A 24,409-nucleotide genomic window follows, 5' to 3' on the forward strand; every position below is an offset into this window, starting at 1 on the left:
CTGGTTGCAACTGTCTGTCTGCCTGTCTGTCCATCCATCGCTCTAAATATTGATCTATCCCTACTGGATTACAAGTAAATGAATAGTCATTATTACTAGGATGACAGCTCTTGGCTATGATATTTTCCAGTCACTTCACTGAAAGAAAAAAAGGAATCTCATTGCACAGTGAAGATAGATATTCTTAATGTATGTGGAGAGTCATGACATTGTAAGCAGATAATTTATTTGATCCAGAAAAGTACATGGTCTATTAGAGTACTTTTACTGGTATCTATTAAGGTATCTTAGAAATGATTTATGCAACCCTCTTAAAACTTTCACTTACCTTGGGCTGTTAAATGTTTTATTTTTCTTGGTATGAATAATTGTTTGTATCTTAGTCTCACTGGCATTCTTATGCATGCAAATGAATGACTGATTTTGATCAAATAATTGACTTTGTGGACTTATCTGGGAATTCTTGGCCTGGTATTGACCCACTCAAACAACTTATCCATTTCAAATTACATATTAATTAAGGCATCCACTGACTGAGCAAGGGGTGGTGATGGAGAATTAATCATTGTTTGATGCTTTTGGGAAGCCTCTGATTGACCAAAATAATAATTTTGCAACAGGAAATCTTCCCTTTTCTCTTCTCTCAGCAAAGTTTACTAGATTTTCACGAAAATTAGGTTGTATTATGAATCTGGATAACGAATACACACTGAAAGCATCAACTTTTTTCTTTTTTTTAAACCCTTACCTTCCGTCTTGGAGTCAATACTGTGTATTGGCTCTAAGGCAGAAGAGTGGTAAGGGCTAGGCAATGGGGGTCAAGTGACTTGCCCAGGGTCACACAGCTGGGAAGTGTCTGAGGCCAGATTTGAACCTAGGACCTCCCGTCTCTAGGTCTGACTCTCAATCCACTGTGCTACCCAGCTGCCCCAAGCATCAACTTTAAATGACCTTTGGGTGGAAAAATTCTAGAATGCTATTTCCTTATAGAGTTATTAATAACATTCTGTAGAAGTCTAGCCAGACTTTGTCATGCAGTTCCCAGGTTTTGTGGGCCTTTATTATCTATCTGTTGGTCTTTTCATACATCCCTGAACTGTAACAAGAAAGTAATTTTTGTGTTTATGTTTTGATATTTAAATAAAGCAATTTTTAATCTTAAATGTCTTTTTCACTGGCTTTTTCCCCCTTCTCAATGACTGGTAGACATTGATTGGCTAGCATGTTATTACCAAAGACATTATGGTAACAACTCACTCCCTAGGAGGGTGGTTGCCTTTTCTTTTTCTTTTTTTGAAGTCTAGGACTCTTAGGCTGCAATTACAGGGACCTCTCATTTGCCTAGTCTGGTTTCCCCCTTCTCCCAGAATTACATTTGTGCTGGACTTCGTGTGCATAGCTGAAGGCCTTATCTGAAATGTAGCTTGAAACTCATGAACCAGAGGCCTGCCAGTTTTAGCCTCCCTTATGGCAAGAAATTATTGTGGGGGGGGGGTGGCTTTGAGACACTTTGAGATATGGTAGCTCATTTTGACATACTATAAAGTACAATTTGACATTCATATATCCTCTAAATGCATATGTGGATATACATGCATAGATATATATGTATATATGATTTATATACATATATATATATATGTATGTATATCCACATTTAGGGGATATGTGGCAAGTATTAAAAATTTCCTTAATTGATTTTCATTTTGAGTCTTCATCATCACTCAGATTACTGGAGTAACTTGAATGTTCTCTCTACCTCTAATCTTTCTCTTCTTCAGTCCACCTTTCACACTGCTGTACTATGCACAGATATGATCATGTCACTTAGGTAGGTGCTCAGAGAACTCCAATGACTCTCTCTTGTAACTTAAAAAAAAAAATTCCCTGATATTTAAAGCCATTCATAATCTGGACTCAGCTGTCCTTTCCAAATTGGTTACTGTTCCCTTTCATTAATTACTCTCCTCAAGCACTTAAAAAAAAAGAAGAGGAAACCTTATTTTCTATCTAAGAATCAGTACTAAGTATTGGTTCCCAGGCAGAAGAGCAGTAAGGACTAGGCAAGTGGGGTTATGTGACTTGCCCAGGGTCTCATAGTTAGGAAGTGTTTAGGGACAGATTTGAATCCAAGACCTCCTGTCTTCAGGCCTGGCTCTTTATTTACTGAGCCACATAGCTGTTCCCATAGTAAGCATTTAATAAATGCTTTTTCAGTGACTGAATGAAGATTAGACATGATATGGGTAAAGGAAATACCAAATATCCTAGTTAGTCTTGCTAGTAACAGCCTACTAAAAGGGAAAAAATTTTATGAAGAATATAAAAAATAGAATTTAGAATAATGGGAACAGCACAACAGAACCTCCATTGAATGGAATCCCTAGGTAAAGAGGAATATTTTGAGTAATCACGTTTTGAAGGATAAGCATAAATTCTTTTTTTTATAGTCATAGGTGGATAGATTGGGAAGGAACCTTGAAACCTTTTCATTTTAGAAGATAAGGAAACAGGAGTTCAGGAAGTTACCCAAAGTCACAAAAGTAGCAAAAGACAGGACCAGTATGGGAAACTTAAGTCTGACACAAAGTCTAGTACTCATTCTGCTTTGCCAAATTATCTTTCTTGTTGCAGATTTTTCTGAAATGTCTTCGTTTATTCTCTAAATATCTCAATAATTAGAGCTTGTGGAACATAATGGTTTTATTCAAATTTGAGACCTCATTTTGCTCTGTAATGTTGTGGATGATACAAAAAATTAGGCTTTAATGGCTGAAGCTCAGGATAGGAGTTTTCAAAATTATCAGTTGGTTTTCCTGGAATTTGCCTTTTTCTGACATAGGAAAAATCTGTTGGGTTAGAGGGAAGGAGGGTATCTATAGCTATAGAATAGAGCATTTGGGTCATTTGGATTTTTGCCAGAGTTGATTCAAGGAAGTATCTTTTCAGACTGAAATAATAAAAAATTCTGCTATATTCAGATAAGCTTAATGGTATTGAAAAATTGTTCCTTGATTATATATGTGAAGGGATAAATGGTGCCAGCAGGTTTATATGATTCTGACAGTCTGCTGCTTCATTGTCAAGTCTGTTGGATTTGGGGCTCCCTTTCATCACTGGCTTCCTCTGCTTTATGTCCCCAGCGTTTTACCTTGATGTACCGAATGCAGGTTGCAAATATTGACAAGTTTGAAGAAAAGCTGCGAGCGGCTGAAGATGAACTGAACATTGAAGTCAAAGACAGGATTCCAGTGTCCTACAAACGAACAGGCTTCTTTGGAAAGTATGATTGTGGCCTCAGGGTTTCTCATGACTATTTTAAGTAGGTCAGGTTCATTTCTACTAAGTCATGTTAACTCCAGGGAGCAGGAAACCCCCAAAGTGCTTTGAAACTTATTGGAAGTGGTGATCTCAAGAGCATGTATTTAACAGTGTAGTTCCTTGTGGGAACAGTAATTAAATGTGCTCAAGAAATACTTAAAATTTTGAAAGAAAGCAATAGTTTTACTATTTCCCAGTTTTTATGACTTTATTCATTAAATTTATGAAGTTGCCAGTTTTCCTCAAAGAAGTGAATGGAAGATATGGAAATGAGGGTCAAATGAAAACTTTCATTGTGCTATCAGCAAAAAGCAATAGATAGTGGCAGGGTGGTATTGGTAATCAGACTTGCCAATCTGATGGTTTCAGTCATCAATTCAATTCAGTCATCAATCCAAATTCAGTATTTGGAATTAGAGGAAGCAGGCAGTTGAATCAATTTGGACTTTGCTCAAGACAGTCATAGGGTTTTAGAATCATAGATTTAGAGCTGGAAGGAATATATGATCCAATTCCTTTCTTGTACAGATGAGGAAACTGAGACTCAGAGAGATAAGAGACTTACTCAGCATCCAACAGGTATTGAATAATGGATCCAAGATTTGAACTTGGGTTTCCTATCTTGAAGTTCAGGTATAGAGTAGATTTGATGTTGATTTAGAACCCTTTGAGGGTTTTTTTTGTTTGTTTTTGTTTGTTAATTTTTTAAATCCTTTCTGTATTAGTAACAACTCTTTAAGACAGAAGGGTAAGAGCTAGGCAAAGGAGATTAAATGACTTTCCCAGGGTCATACAGCTAGGAAGTGTCAAGCCAAATTTGAACTCAGGTCCTCCCACCTCCAGGCCTGGCTTTCTGTTCACTGAGCCATCTAGCTGCTTGTTTCCCTGTGCAGTCATTTTAATGATAGGATGCAATGTCTGGGGAATCAGGTATTCTTGTCACATTTATGTAATTGCTAACTTGAAAGCCAGTAGAACTTTATTTCATACAAAATACTTTGGAGATGAAAATTTTAGTTTTAACATAGGAGTATTCCTATGTTAAAAAGTAGAAAAAAGAGAACAAGGAGAAAATGAACTTGTTAAGCTATGCAATAGCTAGGTGTTTATTCAGTGCTTATTATGTGTTATGCACTAGGAAAACACGTAGAAAAGTAAAAGAGGCCTTTCTCAAAAAGCCTGAAAGAAGGAAGGAAACAAGCATTTATTAGTTTCTTGCCATAGTGCTACAAATACAAGCAAAAAGAGTTTTTGCCCTCAAAGAAGGTACTTTCTAATGGGAGAAGAAAACATAAAAAGTAGTTGAAAAGGGAGGGGCTATGGGAATCATGGTTTGAAGGTCAGAAAAGGGTCAAGAGGAGAAGGAAGGTAGACTGAACTTGGGTCCCTCCACAAAGTACAGGCTTCTAGAGGAACTCCCAATTGGGAGAAGGGAGGTGGGTGTTGTGGAGGGATATTCCATGGTGAGAAAGCCCCAGGGTGGTAGGATGTTTCAGCTGAGGAGGCCCCACATGCTGAGAGAAGTTCTAGCATTAGCCAATAGTCATTAATTTTGTGGTCCAGAAAGTTAGGAACAGGGCCAAGAAGGAGATGAAATGAATAGAGACAACATATATAAGATAGTTCAGCTATGGGGCAGATGGAGAGGTCTGGTGGTTCTTAGGGTACAGCAGCAGAACCAGTTGCAAGGCTGAAGGGTCCTTTGAGTTTACTTTTGGGAAAGGGAGATCCTGAGGGTATCTGTGTCTAACCCCCTGAACTGGGACTGTTAGAGGATAAAGAACTTCCCTTGTTAGTTCAGCAGCATACAAAAGACCTTAGTAAGATCCTTCCCCTCCTCACCATCTCAGTATCCCAGGCATTTTGGTGTAGTTTTTTTGCTACAATGTTTTAGAAACATTTCTTTTTAAATGGACAGCCTTTTTTTCCAAAGTAAAAGTAGAAATTTCTACAGTGTAAGATTATTCCCTTCATTGCTTGATTAGAAGAAACAAAAATGGAATTGTCTCATTAGAAATATACCAAACCTGGGGGGCAGCTGGGTGGCTAGTAGATTGAGAGCCAGGCCTAGAGATAGGAGGTCCTGGGTTTAAACCTGGCCTCAGACACTTCCCAGCTGTGTGACCCTAGGCAAGTCACTTAACCCTCATTGCCTTGTCCTTACCACTCTTCTGCCTTGGAACCAATACACAGTATTGATTCCAAGATGGAAGGTAAGGGTTTAAAAAAAAAAAGAAGGAAAGAAATATACCAAACCTGGAGCAGGTAGGTGGCTCAGTGGATTGAGAACCAGGCCTAGAGATAGGAGGTCCTGGGTTTAAACCTGGCCTCAGACACTTCCCAGCTGTGTGATCCTGGGCAAGTCACTTAACCCCTATTGCCTAGCCTTTACCACTCTTCTGCCTTGGAACCATATCACATCTAAGACAGAAATTAAGGGTTTAAAAAGAAAAAACAACTAAAAAAACTATGCTAAACCTTTCTGAATCAGACTAGCAAAAATGCTTTTTATTGAGTAATACTATGGCAGGATGCCCTGAACCATGGGAAAAACAAAACAAAATAGCATACCACTTAGGAAGAAGTTATGTCACCTACAATTTCAAAATACTATAGGTGTTTAGTAGTGGTTCTTCACGTGAGGACTCTCTGTGGCCAAACTTAGCCCCCCTGGTATCCTAATCAGTCTCTGATTTTTTTTTCCTTCCTTAGTGGCACAGAAATTACTTGGCCTCCCCTGATATGAAAGAGTGGGAATTTGCCTAATGTTGAGATTCCCTGCATTATTTGGTTATCTTATTCAAAATCTTCTCGCCCCTTGTGGGACATCATGTAGATCATGAATTTCCTTTTTTAAGAAGCTTAGGGAATTTCTGGCTCTATGACAAGTGTGAGAAAGATAGATGAGATTCCTGTTAAGCTCATTATCCTTTTCTATGCGAACACTTGATCTGGGTTCTTGGGTTATTTTTGCAACATGTCTGAGATACCTTATATATTTATTGAGTCTAAATGATTTATTGATTTTATGGAATGTTAATAATTCAGTTTGTAGCACATGGTGCTTTAGAAGATGTATTCACTAAGTTGAAACCTTGTATGATGAATTTTAAAATTTTGCTTATAAATGAAAGCATGAGTAAAAAAAAACTTATGTAAGAGACAATCAGTATGGAATGGATAAGAAAGACTATATATATTGATGGCCTTTTTTTCCTATTAAGCCTCAGATGATTTTCTCACCTCTGAGCGTGTCAAAGAGCTGTTCATTTTTTATAGTTTTAGTATTTTGTTTCATTAGTAATGGTTTAAAGACTGTGACTTGCCTTTTTTGTTCTTTCTAGTGCACTTTATGCCATAGGAATGACAGCTGTGGGTGTGGCCATATTATGGTGCATTTTCCGTCTTGCTGGGATGACAGGAAGGGAAGGAGGATTCAGTGCTTTTGTAAGTTGCATAAATCATATTTAATTGTACTTGCAATCTTAGAGTTTGGTGCTTTTTCTTCTGGCTCTGTTTTTTCTTTTTCAGACAATATGAATAAAAAATGAAAACATATTGTTAGCAAAGGCCAGGTTTCATTATACCTTGATTGATTTCTAATCCTGATCAGGTGACTGAAAGCTAAATAATAATTAGTTTTAACTGAGACCCTTGTTTTTTCCTTTGGAATGATTAAGCTGCGTAAATTCACAATAATAGCATATTTTGCTATTTTCAAAACTTATTAATCAGTAGCAATTGTGCATGACATATTTATTTGTTTCTTCTGTGAATTAAAGAACTGAGAAGTATTTGCCACAAATGTCTATTGTTTAAAAGCAGCTTCTATAGATTTTAGAATACCTCTTACTCTGCTAGTCTTGATTATAATAATCCATCTTCTGACAACTCTTGCAGTCTCCTTTCTCAGTTTCTGTATTTTTAATATTACTGATGAAACTTAAAACTGTCAAGATTCCATAGTTTTCTTGTGGACAAGCTAAATAGGGCTTTTGGATTGGATTGATACTGTATGAACAGAATCTAAGTCTTCATTAAATGATTATTTTAAATGCATCCATATAGATTGAAGTATAGTTTGCTTTGGGAGTAAGGGTGGGAGGAAGCCTGTAAGCTAAGCATGTGAGATAATTCACAAGTCATTTATTCACACTGGCAGTCATAAGTAACAACTCAAAGCATATAGGAAGAGCCTAAAAATTGCTGTTAAATGCTACCAGCCAGTCACATTTCTTAATAGCCAATTTTATTCAACATTGATGCTTTCCATGCATCACTGAAGGAAAATTACCTTCTTTTCCTGATGCCTTTTCCCTTAATGAACCCTGCTCTTGTTATAGACTATGGACAAAACCAATATTGATGTAATAAAGAAATATGTATGTGTATGTAAGAAGCAAACAGATTGTTGACTGAGCCAAAGGACCAGTGCTGATGTACTTATTTTTTTCTCTTCCCTACAACACTTACTCTTTCATAATTGCTTGTTTTACATATTTTCTAACACAGAATCAACTGAAAATGGCTCGCTTTACCATTGTCGATGGAAAGCTTGGGAAAGGGATCAGCTTCAAAGATGTAGCAGGAATGCATGAAGCCAAATTAGAAGTCAAGGAGTTTGTGGATTATCTAAAGGTGAAAGTAAAAAATTGTGGGGCAGAAAGATAGCTGAAAGTGTAGAGGAAGCCTGGTGACTCACTTGAGTAACTGTGGAATCATTTCAATCACCTCTCAGGTTTTTATATTCTAAATAAGCAAGAAGAAATGATGTTTTAGCTTTCCTAGAAGAAAACTTGATGCCAGAGTTGTTTTTTTGGAGAATAGACATCATTTTCAGACCCGGAATTCTATTTAAAAAAAACACCAAAAAAATTAAAAAACAAAACAAAACAAAAAACCCCACCCATATTGCTTATTACTGGATAACTTCCTACATAGCCTTCAGTTAATCTGATATCCTGTCTCTTTCTTCTTTTATTGAGACACACTGAGGGCCAGATACATCTAACCAGCTAGAAAAGCAAAATATGCCTGAAACATTTTAGGTTGCTCGGATTAATGATTGTACTGACAGTTACCTTAACTGAGAAGGTGAATTCTTGAAACTGGAACATTTTTCCTAGCTTGAATTTATAGCTATCAGGTCATATGTGAGAAAATACGATCAAGGTTTTCCCTGAAGAATAATAAGATAATATTCCTCTCTTCCTCCATTGTAGAGATGGGGGATTGTGGTATTGAAATATTGCATATACCATTAGGCCTGGTCCATGTGTTGCTGTTTTCCTGAACTTTGAGGGATGACTTGTTGGATAGAGTAAAGAGAAGGGATATATTTGAAAATGAAAGGGATGTATTTACAAAGGGGTTAGTAAGAAAGAAGAAAAAGAAAATAAGTTAATTGAACCACTTACATTTATTTCCTCTTAAAAACGATTTGAAATCCTAAATGTAACATATTCCCTCTACCTCTAGAGTCCAGAGCGCTTCCTTCAGCTGGGTGCCAAAGTCCCAAAGGGTGCTTTGTTACTTGGACCTCCAGGTTGTGGAAAAACTTTGTTGGCAAAGGCAGTAGCTACAGAAGCCCAAGTGCCCTTCTTGGCGATGGCTGGCTCAGAGTTTGTGGAAGTGATAGGAGGTGAGTCATCGGCAATGTATCCATAAAATGGGAAGAAAGTGGAATAGCTTTTGAGTACCCCAGTATGTTGAATGAAAAATTGAACCTGTTTCTGAATTCCTTCTGCATTGTGCTTCTTACTTCCTTTAATAGAGTTGGGGAAAAGATAAAGAAAATTGAGATGCCATAACTTTAAATTTATTAATAATTTAAATAATTATGCCATTAAAATGAAGAATTTTCCCTGAAAGCTAAGAGATCAACAGGTATGAGCTTTTTAGTTTGGTTTGGAGTAGTTATCATAATGAATATGAAAACAAACACACTTGCACATGCATACCCACACATGGCATCTTGTAAGGGTTTGAACATTATTATTATAAATATGCCTACTCTCCAGTAGGAGAATATGATTACTTTATCAACTAGTTGGTATTGTTTCCCAATATTTTCCAGTTTCCTATTTTTCCTTGTGTTTTTCTCAGGTCTTGGAGCTGCTCGAGTCCGAAGTCTGTTCCGAGAAGCCCAGAACCGGGCCCCATGTATTGTGTATATTGATGAAATTGATGCTGTGGGGAAGAAACGATCCACTAGCATGTCTGGCTTTTCTAATACTGAGGAAGAACAGACTTTAAACCAGCTTCTGGTGGAAATGGATGGTTAGTAGTCTGTGAACCCTGTGTCCAGCCTTCTAGTTTGTCTGATAGAAAATAGTTCTCTGTATAGATAAAGTTCTTTAGTGTTGAATCCAACAGTGTCTGCTACCACCCTCCTCAAGGGTGATGTCGCATTGGGCTAGGGGAAGAAAACACCAGAATTGGGGAGCAGCCCGGATGCTTACCATTCTCGATTCCACTATAGCATCCTTTTTTGATTGCCCTTTACTCAGTTGTATTCCATGTGGCAGCCACTACCTGCCACATTTAAAATGATCCTTCTTAGGCAGCTGATTAGACATCATTCTCCCCCAATATCCAGTGTCAGTGAATGAAGCTAGGTGGTCATTTTCTGTCTGATCTTTCTCTTACCTCAACTTCAGCAGTAGTATATGAGGCAGGGTATTTCTTTGTTGCTGTTATCTATATATAACATCTAAAAGTATAGTTGATTAGGTTTTAAATATAGTTGAATAACGAACTAAACCTCCAAATAATTCCCTTGTTATTCATTGGCATATAGTAATAAAAATGGGTATTGATATAATTTAAATCTCTCTAGATTTCAATTGAGATTAGGTAAATGGAATTACAGTCTCCCACAACCACTAGGTTACTCCTTTCTTATAGATATAATAGAGAGAATGTTGTATTTATATGTATAAACCAAGACATTTCTTGGCTTATAGGGTGAGCAAATGAGTAGATTTTAATAACTCTTTGTTTTTTAATTCAGTGGTTTTGTCTTCCTTTGAGACTCAGCCCATCAGAAGAGGATACAGCTTTTATAACTAAAAACATTAGCATTATCTATCACTTTGGCAGACTCCACAAATATCTTTTTTGATTTGCTGACCACAACCATTAGTTAAATAAACCAGTTATGAACAAAACGTTGGTACAAATATCATCTCCAAATTCATTCATATGAATTCTAGACATGTGTTTACATGTACAATACAATATGTATAATACAAAGTAGATGATTATATAGTAAGTAGAAGTTTTTTGCTGTATAATTCATATGGAATTTAGTATAGGACATCAAGATTGTCTTCTTTTTTATAGGTGTTATGTATTTAAAAGCTGAGAAGGATTTCTGAAGTGACTGTAGAATTAGTGCTTTTTTCTTGTTAATTGAAATGTCTCTATAGTTAGTTTACCATTGTTGGACAAACTCTCATGTTCTCCTTGTGAACAAGAAAAAGACATGGACTTGATGGTAGTACAGTTAACTGGATGCACAGCTCAACCCAATAGTCATTAGTGGGTTGGTTAATCTCAGTTTGGCGGAAATTTTTTTTATGGAGTACCCAGAAAATCTATGATTGCTTCCATTCTGAATTTTCTCATCAGTGAACATGAAAAAGTTTTAGATGGTAGGTTTAGGTTTAGTTACATTTTCAGGTGACATAAAGCCAGGAGAAATAGCTAACATATTGGGTGACAGAATTAGAATTAAAAGACATTTAGAAAGGCTAGGATGATGGGTTTGATCTTCAGAAAGATTTGTGATTTCATTGATCCCCATTTGGGACCTTTCTGTATGATAGAGATCATAATCTATTTTTGGCTTAGAGGGGAACTATCAGAGCTAGGATTTGAACCCAAGTCTTTCTGAGTCTAAACATGATACTCTGTTCTCTGTATTTATATTGTGTGAGACAGAATTGAGTGTGCTATTCTCAGAATGAGTATTTAGCTTACAAAAGCTAGTTTGTTGGGGTAAGGGAGTGGGCAGGGTGAACCCAACACTTGGGCGAGGGGGAGGACTGCACTCCATCTCTGAAAGGTTCGCCACAAGTCATTCAATCCAACAGGTACCAGGTATAATCTACCTCCTGCAAAGGCAGTCCATTTCATTTCTGGCATAACTAGTAAGTTTTGCAATAGGAGATCTCAATCTCTCTCATTCCAACTTCTACCCATTCTGGGGTCAAACGGAAGAAATAAAATTCCTCTTCTGCAGGAGAGCCTTTAAAACACTAAATGAAAGCTACCGCTCTCCCCACTTATTCTTTTCTTCTATGAGCTAAACAGTGCTGATTCTTCGTCCAGCCTATACCAACCCTTCCCTATTCATGCTGACTTCCTCCAGGGGATCTCCAATGTAATTATCAAAATTCTTCCCAAACTGCAGTGCCCAAAACAGAACAAAATCCTGTAGATAAAGCCTAACAAGTTCACTTGACATGAACAAAATCAACGAGCTAGAAGGCCATAGGCCAGTGATGGTGAACCTATGGCATAGGGGAGGGAGAAAGTGCTCCGATTGGGCTTTTGGACAGAGGGGTAGGTGAAGTGAGGAATGTCCTCAGCGAGTGTAGAGGGCCAGAGTGCTCTGCTCCCTGTTCCCCTCCAGCTCTGCCGCCTGTGAGCTGCCCACCTTACCCTCTGTGCACTCCTGTTGGGCAACTGGGTAGAGGGGCGGGGATGTAAAAAAATGTTATCCACCACAGTGGAGAGGAGAAGGGAAGTAGCTCTACCTGAGTCCCTCTGCCTTTTTAGTAACAAACTTGGGGTAGAGAAGGTGATTGTACACCATCTTTGGCACCTATATCATAGGTTCACCATCCCTGGCCTATGGCCTTCTAGCTCTTTGATTTTGTTCCTGTCAAGTGTTGCTTATTGAGTTGCTGTTTTTCCATTTTGTCATATCCATAAAAAAACCCCAACCATTACTTTTTATCCTAGTAACAACAACTTTTAGAGGAGTAAAGGCTTGCAATATGGGGTTAAATGATTTGCCTAGGATCACAGTTAGGAAGTAGTTGAGGCCAAACTTGAATCCAAGTCCTCCTGACACTAGACCTGGCTCTCAATTCACTGAACTACCCAGCTGCCCCCTACATCCATTTTTATCCTTAACTTTTTTCCTTTAGCAGGTGTACTCTCATACCTGTGGTAGCAAATGGACAGGCAATGTCTTCTTTTATTTTTTATTCCTTTGAACTGCTCTGAGAGGCACATAGCTGAGATTTATTTGTTTTGTCTTTTTGCCTCATTTTGGGCAACTCTTTCCCCTTTCTGAGCATCATTTTCTTGCTTAATAAAAATGAGATGGTTGGACTAGTTATTTTCCTGTGTTTCTTTTAGCTCTAAATCCTATGATCCTCTGATTTTTCCCCCCAAATATTTTTGTTGTTATCTTCCACATATAGTTATTCTTAAAAGTAATTCACGGCTTATGGAGTAAAGTATACTGTGAGTATTTGAAAATATGCATTGCATAGTCCATACACTGCTCTCAATCTCTTTGGAAAGATGTATCTCATGAATTAAACCAGTTGTTAATATTATTTCAGGAGGCAGCTGGGTTGCTCAGTGGATTGAGAGCTAGGGCTAAAGATGGAAGGTCCTGGGTTCAAATGTGACTTCAGACACTTCCCAGTTGTGTGACCCTGGGCAAGTCACTTTTGCCTAGCCCTTACCTTCTTCTGCCTTGGAACCTAATACACAGTATTGATTCCAAGACGGAAGGTAGGGGTTTAAAAAAATATCATTACATATTAGCATGATAATTTCTGCTTTTTCTCCTGAAGATCATCTTTTTCATTCATCTCTCATTACTTTGGTCTACCATTTAATCCATAAATATTTATTGAGGATCTTCTGTTTATGTCTTGGATGATCACTAGTTTAATAATCAAGTTCTGTTATATAAGAAGCCAGGATCTTGCTTTTTGGGATAATAAAAAGAAAGCGACAAATAGAAAAGTTTCTAGTAAATGTTTCTAAAGAACTAAGAAGTGTCCTAACTGAGAGCCAGCTCCTCACATAGGTCTTCATGCAGAAGTACCACACGAACATAAACTATTTCTCCTTGTTTTCTTGGTATTAGGAAATCCACACATTACCTACACCACAGCAATCTTAGAATTTCCACTGCCCATCCTCTTGGATTCCCTTTATTGTTTTCTTTTTCCTCTCTTTATTAAATTTCAATATAATTATGAATATTTACCAATGTTAGTTTTACTTTCTAGACTGTCCTAATTTGACTTCATTTATAAAATGCTTCAAGGTTTTCAAAATGTCTTATCTACATTTCTTTGAACCTCACAGTAATCCTTTGATGTAGCAGGGCAGATACTGTTATCCTCATTTTATAGATAGACATTTAGGTTCAGTATGACTAAGTGATTTAACAAGTAAATTGCACTTTCATGATTTGAACACAAATCTTGTGACTTAGAATCCTGTGCTCTGTCTTGTATACAGTGCTTACATAAAAGACTTACTTATTTGGGGGTGGGACAGAGTGGGCAAGAGGAAAGCGATCAAGGAAGTCACTTGTTAAGCTCCCAATAAGAGCTCAGTGAAGATGCTAAAGTAATCATGGAATGATCAAGTTATGATAAACCTCAAAGTAAACCTGAATGTAAACAACTCCTAATAGCAAACTTGACTAGATTCTTACTGATAAAGAAAAATTAGATGTTAATAAGCAAGTTGGAGCAGTGAATTCATCTATGCATTCAGGAAATTTTCCTTTCTTAGCTATATCTTCCTGTTATCTACCTAAAAGAGTAAATATGTCAAACCTAGGAGTTGTATTGAAACAAATTTGGCACCAGGAGCATAATTTACCTAGCTAGTCAGAGATTCAACTGGCTCTCTGAGGTCCTTATGGATCTCTGAGAAGCTGGCATTATGTGATGTATTCTCAGGCCCGACTGGCCACTTAGAAACCTTTTGCCTTTTAATATGGAACTACCTGAACAGAGTACTCATTTTATTCATTTGCCTTTACTTTCTTTGACTTATCCTTCTGTTGACAGCCTCAGCCAACAAAAGCTAGCTTTTAGCTGTTTCTCTGGTGTCATTGTCAGCTGTGGACCTCTTACGTCTTATCTGTTCTAGTTTACTTCAAACATAGCCCCTGAAAACATCAAGGAAATCATTCATTTGGCCTTTTTGTTTGTTTTTACCTGCCACCTCTAAGGTTAGGTAGTAGTATACCTCTCTCCACTCAGTGCTTTGGAAGACATATTCCCTTTGGGGATGAATTTATCCCAACAGAAAATGTTCATCTTGTTGTTATCACCTTGTATCTCTTTTTTTTGGAGGGGGGGGGAAGGGGAGGACAAAAATGAAACAACTCCTGCCCTCAAAGGAGTTTTCTTTTTTTTTCTGAGAAGAAATTTACTGAAAATAACAATATATAAAATTACATATGGTTGGCATTCCACTGGACAGAGAGAATAAGAGAGAGTGAGCAGTCAGGATGATACCCAAGGTAAGAGAGCTGAGTACCTGAAAGAATGGTAGTGCCCTTGACAAAAATAGAGAATTTTTAAACAAGAGTGGGTTTTTTGGAGAGTGATGGTGAATACAGTTTTGGACATGTGCATAAGGAGGGGAAGCTCTCTAGGAAAGAGAAGGAGCATTGCTTTGTTACTTGGGATAGAAAATCTGGTTCTTTCATGACCCCAACATGTATGAATGTGGGCTAGTCATCCCCTTTTTTTAGTCTTCCTAGTACTGTAAATGTTCTATAAAATGAGAGGATCTTATTAGATCTCTAAAGTTCTTTTTACATTTTAATCTTTTGGTTTCAATGAAGACACAAAGATACTGCTCCTATGATATAGGGAAAAAATAATGGAATAGATGTGGCCTTGAAATTCACTTAGGGGAAATTCTTAGAAGGGCTGGTGTGAGATTTTACTATAAAAATCTTTCCCAGAGTAATGAAGGCAACCTTACAAATTAGCATTAGTTCTCCAGCCTGCGTGTCTGAAAGGCATCATTTATGTTGTAGGAGTGAGTAAAAATGAATACAAATTGAAAATGTGATCTAATGCAATGTTATGATGGTACTATGTTTTGCGAAGTTCTTATCAAATTCATCTTGTCTTTGATTCAGGGGATCTTGATAGAACTGGTGGAAATACTATTAAATATTTGGAAGCAGTTTGGCTGTTTTTAAAGCTGTCAGCAAGTTGGTTTCCTCCATGGTTAGATCTGCTGGATTTGGACATATACAGGGATGAATGTCTGCAGATTTGAGATTTGCCAGCTTTGACATGGAATTGTAAGAATAGTTAGTTGTACCTGCTGACCTTGGTCTGTTTGGAAACTTAAATAGCATTCCAGGTCAGAATGAGAAAATCCTTCTGTGTAAAAATAAGGCTTGCTTTTGTTTGCCTTTTATATTACAGTTGTTTGAAAGGAAAAACTGTCTCATCTTTGTTGTTCAACTAAGCATTTTCTTACATTAAAAAAATCCCTTTCTTAGCCATACAATTGTAGTTTTGTTTTGTCGTTTTTTTTTAACTTTGTTCTGGTGCTTGTTTACATATACCTGGCTCTTATCAGGGATTTCTAAATTAGTCACTATTTGCTTATACCTTCCCTGTGGGTATTTCCATAGCCACTACCATAATTGTTTGCTTTTTTATACTACAGTAATATAGAGACGTCTTCATTCTGTCATTTGTACTTTTTTTCTGAAGATTTATAGTTTTACTGCAGGTGTTTGAAACATAGTCTCAGGTGTTATTCCCTATTCCTTCAAAGTGATAGATTGGTGAGTACTAAAATGAGTGTATCAAAATGACTTCACGTTATGAGGGTTACTCCAAACTTTTTTGTCTCCCCTCTGCAAGTGTGCAGAATTCTAGGGACTGAGTTGGATGAGGAAAAACCTGCTTCTGTTTGCTCTCTGGCGATACCTCTGTAGCAGATGTTAGTACTATCTGACTGACATAAAGCCCAGGGATAACTCAGCAGTCCCTTTCCAGCTTGAATCCTAATGCTTAGATCAGGACAAAATGGTAGCAGAATCCTAAGAATGAGGTATGACTGGTCTGGGCTTTTCCCAGAAAAACTCACCAGGGGGAGAAAGGAGCTATACCTGCAGTTGTGGGGACAAGTTTTAGAGATTTTATTCATCTTTTTTGAAATTGATATTTATTCCTCATTCTCCATATAATTTGAAATTTTGTGTTTGTTCTTACTGTTCTGCCTTAATCATTAATATCATATAATTGCATGGCTTTGTTGTTTCCAAAGCACCTTCACCTACATTCTCATTTGATCATCATAATTTTCCAGTGAGACATGCAGAACATGTATCATTATTCCCATATTACAGATAATAAAACTGAGGTTCATTGAGGTTATATGACTTGCCTAAGAGTCATACAACTAGTAATTAGAGGAGACAGATCTGTAATTGAGGTCTTCCAAAAGTGAGGTCAGTATTCTTTTTTTTTGTGACCATGTTTTCTTTTGTACCAACTGTGCCTTTTGCCCCCCAAAGTTTTGGTTACTTGTTGAAATGATATATTTTCAAAATTTTGTGTTCACTGGCTTGACCGCTTTAGAGGAGAAGCATTTCTGGAACCTAAGATAAATATTGGCCTAGATTCCTGAGGGAAAATGATAGAATCTTCATTCCCAAAGGTATGTTAAAGTTGACTAGATTCCTATCTGTGGGATAGTTATAGGTCCCATCTAGAGGGCAGGGAAATGAGCTGATTGTCTCTCAGGGGTTCTCTCATCTCTGTTATCCTTTGATTTCCTGGATTGACGTTTCACTTAAATTGATATTCTGTCCTAGAAATGGAAGAGAATAGCTAAAGAAATGTGTACTTTGTGGCTTCTGTTTTTATTCATTTAAGTCATACTTATTTTAATTGAAATTTTTAAAAGATCTGAACTTCAAGCATTTATTTTTGCATCTTTATGATGATACCCTTCACTTTATAACCTTGTAGTATGAATAGAACTTAAGTTAGTCTCATGTGACTGACACCTTTTAGTTTTTCCTATGTGGTGCCAGAGCAACCAATATTGAAGCTTCATCTTTTAGAAGTAATTTAGAATTCTGGAGGGATTGTGCTTCAAGACAGAAGCACGTTTGGGAATAAGCCACCCTATCCTATTGCTCATATAGAGGCAAAACCTCTTTCAAAGTACTTTCAGCTTGTCTTGGTGAGAAGCTCTTCTTTCTGTAATAACAGTGCTTGGGCTCTGCAGGCCTGTGAGTCATCAGACATGAACATGTGGACCAGATAGAGCTCTCGGCTTGGAAGGCTGCTGCAGACCTTGGAGCTTCCAATTTGGCTGTGAGTGAGAAAGCAGAACTGAGTTTTGTTGACATCCATCTGTTGAGAGGCAGAAGTATGCTTGAAGATAGCAGGGTTTGTTTGTTTAATTATCTCTGTAATATGAGCTTCTCTCTGGTGAAATGGCATGGTAGATAATTTTAAAGGTTGATTTAAAAAAAGTATCAGCTGAGCTGGGGTCACTGCATTTTAATAGTATTCATTAGTGATTTTTCCATGAACTCTTTTACAGTTCTTTTCTAAGAAACTGTGCCTGAAAAACCATTGCTATCAGACCAAATGTAATAAAATGCTGCAGATGTTGCAAATAAAAAGTCACTTTAGGCAACGGAAAACCATGGAATGAGGATAGAGGAAAATATGTTGTAGATCCTTAGGTTCAACAGTGCAGTAAAACTGTCTTTCTCTTGTTAAGCATTTACAGGCAACCTCAATCCCTCCAAGGAGTACTGTCTTGAACTTAAAGAAGGATATGTGAAGCAGACTCCTGGCTTAGATTTGTGGTATGCCTCTGACACAGCATTGCCTTAGGTGGTTCTCCCCCGCTTTCTGTGGATAAAATAGGTGAACACTTGTTGGTCAAAATTCTTTTGGATGAAGGGTATTAAGGATCGTATACTAGCAGTGTTTATGGAGCTCTTTTTAGGAAACTAGTTCAGTGTACTCATTCTCTCTACAGTACAAATCTATAGATAATTCCTGCCTAGTTCTACAGCCTGGAACTTCAGCAAAAAAAAAAAAAAGCCCAAATCTTATACACTGCTTTAAAAACATGATTTTTGAGAAACTACAGCTCTTTTTTTTTATTTTTTTATTACAAGGAATGGCTTTCTAGATAGGTGAAGTTTCTATTTGTAAATAAAGATGAGAGAAACAAAAGGTACTAATGATTTTGGGGAAAAAAAACATCTCTTATTTTTCTTTAGGAATGGGAACCACAGATCATGTCATAGTTTTGGCTTCTACCAATCGAGCTGATATTTTGGATAATGCGTTGATGAGACCAGGGAGACTGGACCGACATATTTTTATTGATCTTCCTACACTTCAGGTAAGAAACACGAATTTAACTTTCACTTGGCTGATCTGCAAGGCTTTTTGAATTACTTCCCAGTAAATAGCTCCGTTCTTAGGCTCTGAATTTGGTAGTTGTGAAAAATGAAAGCTCTCTTGTATGCTATAGGCTATAAGCTCTCATCAATTAATGGAAAGGAGTGATCAGAGCTAGTAACTAACCCTCTGAGAAGATCCCTAGACCAGTTCCTTACATTTTGCTTACAGGTTCCCAGGCTGAGGGTGTCAGGTTAGCCTTTTATCATGAAAATAGTCAGTGAGTGAAGCTTTTTGGCATCCATTCCCATGAACTGAAGAGCTGCCTAAACTTGCCCTGCAGTGAGCACTGCCCCCACAGGGATGGCTCTTGTTTGTAGCATTCCTTCAGTGCAGATGGAGTGAGTGAATTTCCTTGCCTCTTATCTGTCCAGGCTTTATTTGGCTCACTGCTTTCTCTTTGGTTTTGCAACTTGTTTTTGTTCGTCCACTGTTGTTTTTCCTCTTTCTCCCTGAGCATCTGGGGTTGAATTTGCTTGCCTGGATTGAATTTTATAGCAAAGTCTCTGAAACCAAATCCAGAGAGGAAAAGTAAAAGAATCCCATTCTTCTTGCATGGCATCTCTTCCTTCCATCTGCAGCTTTGTAGACATCCTCAGAGTTTTCATTTTAAATACCTTAAATGCCTGATACTATCTGGCACTGAAAGCCTGAACTGTGCAGCTGCCCCTGAAGGAGGAAGGGGAAAGAGCTTTGGCAACTGAGCTCTGAGTGTTTTAATCAGGACCTCCTGGACCAGCTGAGTCATTCGCTCCTTGGCTGCCTGCCACCCCTCCTCCACCTCCCAGCTTAAGGTTGGACACAGTCTCCGCTGGTAGAAGAGGGTCTTTGTAGCAGTATCTCCAGGAACAGGAACTTGAGCCTGGTGTGGTGCTTTGGCCCTGTGGGAGCAAAAGGAAGGGTGTGAGAGGTGGTGGGGACAGAGGAAAGGCTCATTGAGCAGAAGCAAAGTCAAGGCTGGGTAATATCACCCTTAGAGAGAAGCTTCGGAAAGCAGGCTAGTGATTCATGGTAAACCCCCACACGTTTAGGCTACATTTGGAAACTGAGCTGTGACCAACCTCTGCTTGGTGGGGAAGATGGGTTAATCTCCATAGAGTAGAGACATGTTTCCCTCTCGTGGCCCTTACTGGGACAGCCAGAGCCACCATTGTTCTACAGAGACGTTGGCTGCTGTGCATGTATCCTATAGGCACCCCACTTCTGACCAACTCACTGGTCTATTTGTGCCCCCCGCAAATATTTGTCTGTCCTTTTGTGTTATGACAGGAAAGAAGGGAAATATTTGAACAGCATCTGAAGAGTCTGAAGCTGTCCCAGACTAGTAGTTTTTATTCCCAACGCCTAGCAGAGCTCACGCCTGGGTTTAGCGGTATGAGAATTAATTTCTCCTTTGGAATGTTTTGTGTATTGAGTACTGTACATGGATATCTTTTGATATTGCTTTATATGTCCCTAGAGTTTGTGTCTTTTGACCTTCCCCTTTCCCCCTTTGTATTATTGTTGCCTTTTTACCCCTCCTCTTCCCTTTGCATTTACCAAAATCAACCAGCATTGCAATCAGCCTGTTCCACATCTAAAGTCCTCATCTCTCTGTGTGATTGATTGTTTACTGTAATTCATTAGAATCTGACTACTTATATTGTGTTATCGTTTATGTCATTATAATCATGGTTCTGTTTTGGTTCTGCTTCTATTACTCTGTATCACTTAATATAAGTCTTCCCACATTTCTCTATATTATTTATATTCTTTTCTTACAGCAGAGTAATATTTCCTTACATTCTTATATCACAGTTAGTACAATCATGCCACAATAGATGAGTGCTCCTTTAGTTTCTGATTTTCTGTTACCAGATTCATTATGAATCTTCACTTATACAGAAGACTTTACTTGTTATCATTGGCCCATTTTAGGCATATACCCATAATAGAATAGCAAGGTTAAAGGAAAGAAGTTCAGTGGTTTTTCTCAAAGAATTCCCCTGAAGTCTATATTGGATTTATTTGTCATCTTTTTAATGCCAGTGGAGATGGACAGCTCAATTCTACCCAGGTCAGGTGTCAGGATTATTTGAGGTTCTTTCAACTTTGTGGGTATCTACTGCTTTGTAATAAGTATGGAACTGTGAATCTTTGCGGGTTTCTGCACACAGCTCTTCTTTCTCTCTTGTGAAGGAAACAGTTCAGAGAAGCCTTGACTTGAGATTAAATTTTGCATTGCAAGGCAGGTGAAAGATAAGTCAATAAGCTATAAATAAATAACAGCCATTTTTCTACCCAGGGGAAAAATGAACAGAGAGTTTTTCACTACATATTTGGACCACCCACTTCTGGTAGATCAAATTCTAATTAAGGAACCTAGTGTCTGCAGCAGTATTCCTATCCTAAAGCTGCTTCACTGTGATGTTCTCTTCAGGGCTTTGCAGGACCTGTTTGCACATAAAAGACTACTAGAATTTCCTTCCTTGGTTTCTTGCTCTGTCAGGGCTTAAGGTGCACTTGCTCTACTATTTATTTCAGGATTTTATCCCATTTCACCCACAAATTTAGATCATATGTTCACATTGTTCTGTGGAGAAAGATTGGTTTTGTAATTCTAGGTATATCCTGATACATTCTGCCACTCACAGAAATGATCATTCAGTCTTTTTCATTCTGAGATCAGATTTTATCTTCTAGCAATTCATTCCTTTTATATCTGATTCCTGTGTTTTCAATGAGAGTTTCTTTCTGTATTAGTTTTAGTTTAACAGAAATAAACATTGCCAGAGGTTTATTTCCTGAAAATCTAAAGGTTCTAGATTTTATAGGTTAATATTAACAGTCTCATGCATGGCATATATTTTGTCAACATATAGGCTCTACTTTTTTGGTTCTTTGTTCAATGTTTTAATAGATTTAAAAAAAGAAAGTAAATATTATAAAAGGATAACATAATTCCTGCCTAAAAGGAACTTAGTATAATAGAGGAAGCTAAGATGGATACATAAATAATGGCAATATAAATGGCAAAATAAATATAAAATATAAATGACAAAATAAAAACTATAAATTGTTGTTAAGTGACAGAAAGGGACACAAATGAAGATACAAATTTTACGGTTTCAAAGGAGAAAGAAGTCTTATTTTGTATGACCTTCAATATATTCTTTTTTTTTTTAACCCTTACCTTCCATCTTGGAGTCAATACTGTGTATTGGTTCCAAGGCAGAAGAGTGGTAAGGGCTAGGCAATGGGGCTTAAGTGACTTGCCCAGGGTCACACAGCTAGGAAGTGTCTGAGGCCAGATTTGAACCTAGGACCTCCCATCTCTAAGCCTGGCTTTTAATCCACTGAGCCCCCACCTTCAATATATTCTTGTCCATAGATGCCTTTTATTTCTTAATCACTGATTTTTCTGTAATAGCTAGCATTTATAAAGTATTTTATATTTCCTTCAACAATCCTGGGAGGTAAGTACTATTGTTATGCCCATCTTACGGATGAATAAACTACCAGAAGTAAACTGAAGGTTGGATTTGAACTCAGGTTTTCCAAACACCAGCCTTGAGTTCTACCATTGTGCTACTGGCTACTTAATATGAAATGATGTTTTTTACAAGCAATGCACAAACTAAATACAACACTATCTGTATCTGTTTTGAGATTCAACTTCTGTTTTAAAGCCTTAGGATTTGTCATTTATCAGTTATTTTTGACCATATACATATTATAACAGAATTCTATATTGATTCATTTATTCCCAAACATATTAAATGATGTCAAACTTTTTACCAATAGGAGCTGATATTGCAAATATATGTAATGAAGCTGCTCTGCATGCTGCAAGAGAAGGACACAAATCAATAGATACATTTAATTTTGAATATGCTGTGGAGCGAGTAATTGCAGGTATAGAGACTCTGTTCTGTTAAATTGTTTGTCTTCTATTCTTAACAGTGATCATGTATTTTCTCTTAGGATTTAATAAAAAATATGATATTTGTCAAAATATTCATTCATAAACATGTAAAATGGGAGGTCAGATAAATAAAAATGTTTCATTATCCTTCCTCAACATACAGCAGCCTTAGAGATTGGAATTACCTTATTGTAGGCCTGCGTTATATATGGTTTGGGAAAAAAGAGTAAGTTCAGGGATAGGGTAAGATAAGTAAAATAATTTAAACTTCTCTGAAGTCAGGCAACAAATGTTAAATGAATTTCTTTGTTCTAAGCACTGTCCTAGATATCTAAAGCCAAAAATGATTGTCCCTGGCCTCAAGGAGCTTGTTTTGCTCAGGGAGACATTCACATATAAATATATATACAACAGAAATGCTAGGTAATTTTGTTGGGAGAGAGACCCTGGCAGCTGGGAGGATTAGGAAAGGCCTTACATAGAAGGTACTATTTGAGCTGAACTTTAAAAGTGTAAGGAGTTACAGGAAGGGTGAATTCTAAAAGGCTGAGATGAGAATGGAGTCCATTCTGTGTATAGAGAGTCTATGCAAAGGCACTGAGAAGCAGGAAGGAATGTTTCTGCATGGAGGGAATAGCAAAGCCAGGTTGCTCAGGTGGCAGAGTATATGTGAGGAAGTCAGGTGTACGAGGGATGGGAAGGAGTCTGAAGCCAGGCTGTGAAGGGCTTTACATGCCAAGCAAATGAGTTTATATGGAGATGGAGTATATTGAGTCGGGGAGTGACATGACCCTACCTGTGATTAAGGAGTATCCCTTTGGCAGCTATGTGGAGAATGCATTGGTGAATAGAAAGCCTTGTGACAGAGAGAAGAATTAGGACGTTATTCCAGTAGCTCATGGGACACTGATGAAAGCCTGATCTAGTTAGGTGGCCATGGAAGGGTAGAGAAATGTGGGGATGCAAACGGTAACTTTGATTCTAGAATTTAGAGAATGAAGTCAAGGATGACTAATGTTGTATAAATATGGGTGATTGGAAGAATGGTGGTGGTACCCTTGATAGAAACAGGGAAGTTCAGAAGAGGGGTGGGGTATGGAGAATAGAGGAGTTCGGTCTTAGGATGAATTTTAAATTCCTATGGGACTTCCATTTGGAAAATCCAATATGTAGTTGGTGATGTGGAACTAGAATTCAGGAGAGGGTCCAGTGATGGATATATATACCTATGAATTGAAGGAAGTGAAATGAATGGGACCCAGGACAGAGAATTGGGATACATCTATAGTTAAGGGGCTAGACTCGAATGAAATTCAGCAAGAGAGACTGAGAAGGACTGCCTAGGCTGCAGGTGGAAAAGCAAGTTAGTAGTGTCATCAAAACTGAATACAGAGTAACCAGGAAAAGAGAGTGGTCAATAGTGTCAGATGCTGCAGAGAGGTTAAGAATGAAGAGGATTGGGACAAAGCCTTATGATGTGTCAATATAGAGATTGTTGGTGACTTTGGAGAGTGTTTTCATTTGAGTGATGAGCCAGAGTAAAGAGGGTTAAGAAATGTGTGAGAGGAGCGTAAGTGGAAGAAACAAACATCACTAGCTTTTTTCTTTTAGGAGTTTAGCTGAGAAAGAGGGAGCAGATATAGTATGATAGCTTTAGGGGATTTAAGTTTCTATGAGGGTTTTTAAAGGATGAGGGAGATCTGGGCATATTTATACACAGTAG

The 24,409-nt window shown here is 37.7% G+C and overlaps 1 protein-coding gene across 2 annotated transcripts in view; it reads left to right on the forward strand.

The window, feature by feature from the left end:
- The window catches only part of SPG7 (SPG7 matrix AAA peptidase subunit, paraplegin), an 87,853-nt gene that overhangs the window by 39,797 nt on the left and 23,647 nt on the right, over positions 1 to 24,409 (forward strand). For both annotated transcript variants that reach the window (XM_001377395.5, XM_007477323.2), the window contains exons 5-12: positions 3,144 to 3,283; positions 6,666 to 6,768; positions 7,834 to 7,959; positions 8,800 to 8,962; positions 9,427 to 9,600; positions 18,599 to 18,723; positions 20,052 to 20,154; positions 22,566 to 22,676. In XM_001377395.5, the coding sequence (XP_001377432.1) occupies positions 3,144 to 3,283; positions 6,666 to 6,768; positions 7,834 to 7,959; positions 8,800 to 8,962; positions 9,427 to 9,600; positions 18,599 to 18,723; positions 20,052 to 20,154; positions 22,566 to 22,676 (1,045 nt within the window). The remainder of the gene's footprint in view (positions 1 to 3,143; positions 3,284 to 6,665; positions 6,769 to 7,833; positions 7,960 to 8,799; positions 8,963 to 9,426; positions 9,601 to 18,598; positions 18,724 to 20,051; positions 20,155 to 22,565; positions 22,677 to 24,409) is intronic.

This window comes from Monodelphis domestica, chromosome 1 (genome assembly GCF_027887165.1).
Source record: "Monodelphis domestica isolate mMonDom1 chromosome 1, mMonDom1.pri, whole genome shotgun sequence".
In the NCBI taxonomy this organism is placed as follows: domain Eukaryota; kingdom Metazoa; phylum Chordata; class Mammalia; order Didelphimorphia; family Didelphidae; genus Monodelphis; species Monodelphis domestica.